Source organism: Emys orbicularis, chromosome 1, assembly GCF_028017835.1.
Source record: "Emys orbicularis isolate rEmyOrb1 chromosome 1, rEmyOrb1.hap1, whole genome shotgun sequence".
Lineage (NCBI taxonomy): Eukaryota > Metazoa > Chordata > Testudines > Emydidae > Emys > Emys orbicularis.
In genome coordinates this window covers 175,478,761-175,486,628 of record NC_088683.1, presented here as the reverse complement: position 1 = coordinate 175,486,628, position 7,868 = coordinate 175,478,761, and the positions used below count along the sequence as shown (strand labels likewise).

Genomic DNA, 7,868 nt, shown 5'->3' with positions numbered 1-7,868 from the left:
GCCCAGTGTCCAAACCACTAGACCATGCAGCCTCCATGTAACGCTCAACCAGTTGTGCAGTATCACCCACAGCCAGCCACATACTAGCCATATTGACATGATAGTTCAAAGACCCTACCCCCCACACTGCTTCCTGCTGATCGCTTCCACTCCCCTCTCCCTCCAGGAAGGCCTGCTCTCCTACTTTGGTGCTCCCACCTGGCAGACTATCACCTTCTTTGCACAGGACTCCTCACTGCCTATCTCAGCATCTGGAAGATGTTTTAGACCAAGGATGGGGTTGGGGGCGTTCCCTGTCACCTCCATCTCCACCTGGACAGCGCTGGGTTTGCCTGGGGCACTGGCTCCCTCATTCACACTCACAGTTCTGTAATAGTTCTTTTTTTAGAGCAGTGAATAGGTGGAAGTAACAGATACTCATGACAGTGGCTGACTAGCAGATAAGCCATGGACAAAACTAGCCCCTGCTTGGGTAATAGGGAGAAGACTCTTTCCAATGCTTCAAGCCCCATGATAAGCTACTCCATGTTAGGAATGTGAGCAAAGTAAATTCATTCCTGTTCCTTTTGCTTCGCCTCTCCCATGCATTGGGACCCGTTTCCCCCACCCCTCTCCTGAATAAGACTCATCCCACCTCCATAGTCCCATGCTGCTGAGCACCCACTTGCTCCCAGTACACCAACAGCATCCTGCTTCCTACACAAGGTTCCTTTGGGCTTCATGAGTTAAATGCACAAAATAAGTTAGATGCCTAAGTGCCTAGTTTAGGCGCCTAAGTCCTGGTTTTGGCACTACTGTGATACACAACCCTCCTACCCCCTCAACCCTGTAGGTGTCTAAACACACTTGGCACCTAAGTTTTTACAGTAAAAGTTCCCTGGGTGCCTAAGTTTCTGCCTCTGGGAATGTGCACTGCTGCCTCCCTCTAGGCGTCCAGGTGTCTATCTCCCACCTAAGCACCAGAATGATTCACCAACCAGGAGACAATAAGCATTTGGCTGCTTAAGTAGTGTGCAGGGCCTAATCCAGTAAGTGAACTCAGAGGCTGCCTACCAAATCGGATCCCCTTTAGGCAAGCTTGCACAAAATGACTAGAGGAGGAGGGCCTCTTCCCTCACAAGTTTTATGGCCCAGTGGTTAGGGTACTCTTTCAGGATGTGGGAGATCCCCAGCTAACGTCTCCCTCTGCTTGAGGGGGAGAAGGGATCTGAACTGAGATTGGTCACCTCTCCAGTCAGTGCTCTTACCGTTGGGACATAGGATATTCTGACATGGGGGGTCAGTCTCTCCTGTTGAAGCTGTTGCACTCCGGATAAATACCCATTGTAACAGGGGAATTGAATCCTGGATCTCCCACATCCTGGTGAGTCCTTTAGCCACCAGGCTATTAAATCATTCTCATGCTTGTGCGTGCACACTCGCTCACTCTCAGAGCGTCATTTAGGCCAGAGAGTGAGTGAATTGGCCGGTCCTCACGGTGTCAAGCACCTGGGGATTAGCAAGTATTTAAAAGGTTAACCCAAGTCTTGAGTGCTGAGGCTGATTTCTAGTATCCCACTTAGGTTCTAGCAGTCTGCCAGCTCCTTCTTCCACTATGAGAAAGTGGAGGCTGTGCTCAGCCCTGTCTGTGTTATACAGAAATTGACACAGACTAGATGAGCACAATGGCCCCTTCTGGCCTTGGAATCTAGGAATCAGCATCTTCTGGGCCAGGGTCTCACATTCTGTCCTACAGAGTGTAACATGTGGCACCCTCATCTGCTTCCTTCATGCCCCAAGAGATCCAGTTTACCCTTGTTTACTCTCCATCATACTCCAGTGCAAGAAAACACTGAGGATAATTTTTCCTTTCTTCAGGGTTCTCTCACCCCCACTCCCCCAAACAGTTATTCATAAGCAAAAGGCAAAAGATTCAAGTTTCTTTTATAGAAAACAATATAAAACGTGTGCATTGTACTTTGACTGCTGCCCTGATGAACAAAATGTCTCTGTAGACTAAATCATTACATTGTATATCTGTCTTCCTGTCAACAAATTTTCATTATGAAAGTATTTTAGGATTATTATTTTTTTAACAAAGCAACTTGTGTTTCTTTTTGTGCCATTAGCAGGAATGTGAGAGTATCAGGTTTGACATACTGACTCCTTCAAACCCAGCAGAGGGGATGCAACTCTGCATCCTCTTGTGAAAGAGTAGTTAAGTTCTGTGCAGGTTTATTTTGTGCAGGTCAGTCAGATAAGACCATGGCGAAGGTCCTGTCCACCTCAGGCAGACACTGAAGATCCTCTCTTCCTCACTGTACAGCAAGGTCTGTGCGAGTTGGCTGCTGCCCTTCACCCCAAAAGCAGATGCATTTCTGCCATGTTGCTATATAGAAGGTTAAGTGCTTTTGGACTCTTCAAGATGAAATAATATATAAATAAGATATTACGGAGTCTGGAATACATTTGCCTCTGTAGACTTATACATTAATGGGCTCCACATGGGTCCAGATGCCAGAGGTTTGTGCCAACTGATCCAACTGCAAGCTTAGGCCATACTGGATATTGTCCTATTTACAAATTAAACCTCAAATTTAATGATCATTTGACAGCATCTGATATACCAGTTCACAACTCTAAATCCAGGCTACTTGGACAAATATTTGGCACAGATTGCATATGCATACAGTGTATTAAAAATAAATAAGAATCTGTCAATATGACTTACAAAAGCCTAATAATGCCACCTAGACTACGTTTTCTTTAATTTAGCTACATACATAGGCCCCCATGCTTTCCCCTTCGCTGGAAGTACTAAAAGTTCATGTGGCTGGACACCAGCAACCAGAGAGAACTCATCGGAAACGACATTGGCCAGTTCACTTATATCTACAGGCAGAACGTTACTGCAGGAGTTTAGGATGTGACTGATTACATCACTGTTTTCTGCCTTCGAGAGAGTGCACGTAGAATAGACCACAGATCCTCCAGGACACAAAGCTTTAATGGCAGACCTGTAAATAACCAAAAAAAACCCGAAATTTAGATCAGTCAGAGTCATTAAACATAACCAAATGGGAAAAAACAAACCACACCCACAGGAAATAAACCTTCATCAAACTGTCACAACTGAGCATTTCATTGATACCCAGGGAATTACCTGTGTTACGTTCTGCTATCTCATTTAGGTGTGTATTTCCAAACTACCCTATGATATTCTTAAAGGCATATAACAATGTACAAGTAGCATTTTAATATACGATTCCAAGTGTACTTCAGAATCATTATCTTACCAACGTTTAACCAGTACTCTTTGGACCTGATTTTCAAATATGGGCATGCACAACTGCATGCCTAATTTGCACGTGGAAGTGTTGTGATTGTGCATACAAACTGGGTGATAGAACATAAAAATGGCCAGCTAAATACCTAGCTGGCCATTTGCACATGCAGACACCACAATGAACATGCAATTGCAGTAACAGCACAGAATGATTAGGCTTGCCGTTTGGCATGCATTTCTGCAAATCAGACTTACTGCTTACTTGAAAGGTGCCCTACTACTGTATCATCTTACAATCTCCCTATGATGGGTCAATAACTCTGATCCTTTAGTAACAACGTATTTTGGGGCTGATCCAGAAGCTTTTCCATGTATTTAACCGCTGCAGGATTGGGCCCTTAATCAGCAAATGCTTTGTCTAATCAAATGTCTCTAATGGCATGAAAGCTAAACGTTAAAATGCACAACCGCCCTGTTTACAAAAATAAAACCATAGCAATTACAGACAGTCTCAATGTTACAAATGGCATCTGTTATTTTTCCTCAACCTCCAAACACAAGAAAAAGAAACAGGGACCCCATTTGCTTTCAATTAAAGCAGACATCTTATTAAGAGGGAGGAAAATACAGCACAATAAGTACTTAAAACGCTGAAAGGAGATCTGTAAGGCACATTCAACTATCACAGATGAAATGTTATGGGAGCAAGGGAAAAAAAGCCATGGTACAATACAACCTATTTTTTTTCCAATACTGTAGTATTCTTCATACCTAGCATCATTAAATGTTTAAGAGAGTTACTCCTGGTGGTAAAGCTGTTGTCCTAAAACAATCTCTCTTCTAGCAATTTTCACCCTGAAGGCTCCTAAGAGGGATTTATAAACTGATATGTAAATAGATCACTTCAGTCACTACTGGAATATGGCCACCCCTGGTTGAAACGTGCCCACTTCAGTAGTTGGCAATACTAAATGCAAGTTTACTGAAGCATACCCCTCTCATTTGAAAAGGCAGCTGAATGCAATTACTCAACTTGGAATAAACAACTCAATGTTTCCAAAGGGCTACGCAAATATTAATGCATTCGAGTGGTCAGGACCCAGTTTTATATCTCCTCTGGAAGACTGCATCTGCAGAGACAGCACTTTCTAGGACCATGCCAGCCTACTGGTTCAGCAGTGATCCAATAGGAAAAATGCTGCCACCACCACCACCACCTATTCCTATGTAACACCTTGGTGTTCCTTACAGGGATCTCACGCAAAACTAGCTTAACCAGGCCATGCTTCACTTTTGAGATCTGATGGGATAGGTCATATTAGAATATATATTTAATCAGCAGAAGATATTTGGAATAAGTGGGAGTAAGTGATGTACGATGTCTCAAAGAAACAGTTAGGATAACATGGGAAAAATTCTTTTTTAAAATACTGCTCTTGTAGTGTCATGGAAGAATAAAGTCATATTTTTGGTACTGGCTTTTCATACAAAGCGTAATGGTATTTATATCCTAGGAGCATAATTAAAACACTATTCAGCTGGATGCGTTGTTTGAAGAGAAAGTTAAAATGAGAGGTATAATTTCACTCTAGACCAATGGGGGGAGCTGTTCAGTGCAGCTCCCACTTGGCAGATAAGTAATGCCACTTCACAATGAGAACAGATGGAGGAAGGAAAGCGGACCTTGAAGAACAGAATGGGCTCTTTCAACGTGATTGGGGGAGCTCCCCCTTTATTGGTGAAACCTCAATGAAGAGAAGCCCAATCCAAACCGGGTTCAGGATAAGTCAAGGGTCAGAGGAGCTCTGCATGGAAAGGAAAGCCCTGCTCAAGGAAGCTAAGGAGGCACGAGAGGGAGTAACTTTTTCAGTGATTGTTATTACAGTAAAGTTCTGTTCAGCTTCCCAAGTGAGTGGGTGTTGCTGCGTATTCCTGCCAACCCTCCTTTCTGTTCAGAGTGCAATATTCACTCCCTTCCTCCCACAAATCCTATTTAGCTTTGCTACCAGAATGAACACATGGCTTCCTGCAGTTTAATCTAATGCAGTGCTAGCACACACATTTGGGTAGCTAACCTCAAACCTGCCATTTCTGCACATCATTCTCAGCAGGAAAATAGGGACATGAAGCACCAATGTTGGCACCAAACACATTGCGACTTCTCTGCCCTTTCTCTCTCACCCCACCCATTTGCCTCTTCACCCTCCTTTTCTCTCTGCATTTGTCTCCATTCTCTCACCGTCCTATTGTTTGTAAAAGAAATGGGGCGATGTTTAGGCCAGCCAAGCCACCAGAGTGCACCTGGACTAGTGGAGCACAACTGACTGGAAAACGGGGCAGGTAGCCAGCAACACATATTTGACTTCACAAATAAGCACATTGAGGGAAGTGCTGTAAATTAAGTAATATTCTTTCCTGCTTAAGGACAAGTTAGACCAGGTGCTTTAGTGCCTCTGTTGGCTGCCTGTTCTGCTTTGTTTTCATTCTAGCATTTGCAATTTATCTTTCTGAAATTAGTTAGTTAAGGCTCAATTGGCAGGACTGTTTTCTAATCCAAAAGACTTTGTGGTAAAGTGTCTCCTCAGAATTCAGGCTAATGTCTGACACTACAGCACAGTATTTTGAGAGGGGATAGCACTGCCTAGTTAAACGGCCAGTTTTGCTTCTGTTGGGCGGAGGAGTTTTTGTAGATAATGAAAATATTATAATACTGAAAAAAAAGTTGAAGGATAAGCCCTATGCTGTGGTCAACATTATTTCCTGAATTTAGGTCACTTCTCATTGGATAGAACTTGGAGATGCTGAAGAATTCATGAATGCAGTTCCACAGCAGGCAGTCCCTATATAAACAGGAACCTGAGAGGATTCATGTAAATAGAATTATGTACAGTACTGTAACTAACACTATTTACAGGGTTCAGGGAAGTGCTGAGATTCGGGGTTATGCCATGCAAATTACAAAAACTTCTTACTTATATTACAGTAGTGCTTAGAGGTTCCAACCAAGATCAGGGCCCCATTACGCTGGGTGCTGTACCAAAACACATTGGAAGAGACAGTCTGTGCACCAAAGGGTTTACACTATAAATAGACAAGGCAGACACAGGAAAGAAAGGAAGTAGTACTCCCCCTTTCTTACACATGAGGAACCGAGTCCGAGAGATTAAACAACTTGCCAAAGGTGAACAGTCAGTCTCTGGCAGAGCTGGGAATTGAATCCAGGCCTCCTGAATCCCAGTCCAGTGCCTTAATCACAAAACCATACTTTCCTCTCATGGGTGTTTTGTTTACCAACATATCTTTAAACCTCTAAAATGGAAAGAAAGGGCGAAGTTCTGACTGGGCAGGCAGTATACGTTGGGAAGCATTCCCCTCATCTTGAAAAAAGTATCTACTGTACCCAATTTCACAGAAGTAGATCCCCCCTCTCCCCTGACAAAGCTTTCCAGATGTGCAAAGCCATGTGGCTCAGATTACTATCGAGCTACAAACGTATGAGATTTCACTGCTAAACATGCAGAATCTCTTACATTTATATAGCACCTCTCTTCCTAGAGAATCCCAAAGTGACTTACTAACTTTAAATATGCAGAAATCTCTTCACCCAGCACGGAAATGCAGACAGCTATGAGGAGATGACACCAGCTGTTTAACAGTACAGCAAGAACACTACACTGCAGTTTAGAAAAGGAAAAAACATAAGCAGCTGAAACTGCAGGAAGAATTTACAGTAGATAAAACACAAATACCAAACAGGGATTTGGCCGTAACTACAGGGTTACCACTACTACACTTATTAAAGATCCCATAACACCTTTCACAAGTGCAAGTGGTCAAGACCTTGCCAAAAAGCACAGTGCCCCTAGAATATTAGGCTGCAGCAGTGATTCAATGCTGATTCAAAGGAAAGAGCAGCACCTTTGGAATGACCAACATAACCTCCTGCAGCAAGTCTTGGAAATCTCACATCAAAAACAGACCAGCTTTGAGCACTCTTAGGGTACGTCTTCACTACCCGCCGTATCGGCGGGTAGCAATCGATTTATCCAGGATCGATATATCGATCCCCGAACGCGCTCACCGTCGACTCCGGAACTCCACCAGAGCGAGCGGCGGTAGCGCAGTCGACGGGGGAGCCGCGGCCGTCGATCCCGCGACGTCTGGACCCCAGGTAATTCGATCCAAGATACTTAGACTTCAGCTACGCTATTCGCGTAGCTGAAGTTGCGTATCTTGGATCGATCCCCCCCCCAGTGTAGACCAGCCCTTTGCTTGTGAATTTTGACAGGATTGTGCCCCAAAATGGTCAAACTGCAAAATAAAGAAAGGTTTTTAATTCTTACATCATGATCTAGGTTCAAGAATCTAAAAGGATTACTTTACACCACAAGGTTAAAAGGAGATTGATACAGCTTGTAATTGCTCACATAGAACTCAGTCATTAAAAATCCAGTCCTGTCAGATGCTCAGTGCCCTCAACTCCTGATACAATCAATGGCTGATCAAAAATAAAAATAAAAAAAGATAAGGCACTGAAGGCACTTGTCACCTGTCATGAGGTGCTCTGTACATTTAAGAAATGGGCTCTAAATCTACAAACGTA

General features: G+C 43.5%; 1 protein-coding gene across 1 annotated transcript in view; it reads right to left on the bottom strand.

Moving 5' to 3' along the window:
* Positions 1–2,734: 2,734 nt before the first annotated feature.
* Positions 2,735–7,868, bottom strand: part of NSUN3 (NOP2/Sun RNA methyltransferase 3) — a 30,085-nt gene continuing 24,951 nt past the window's right edge. The window contains exon 6 of the mRNA XM_065397430.1: positions 2,735–2,996. Coding sequence (XP_065253502.1) covers positions 2,735–2,996 — 262 coding nt within the window. The remainder of the gene's footprint in view (positions 2,997–7,868) is intronic.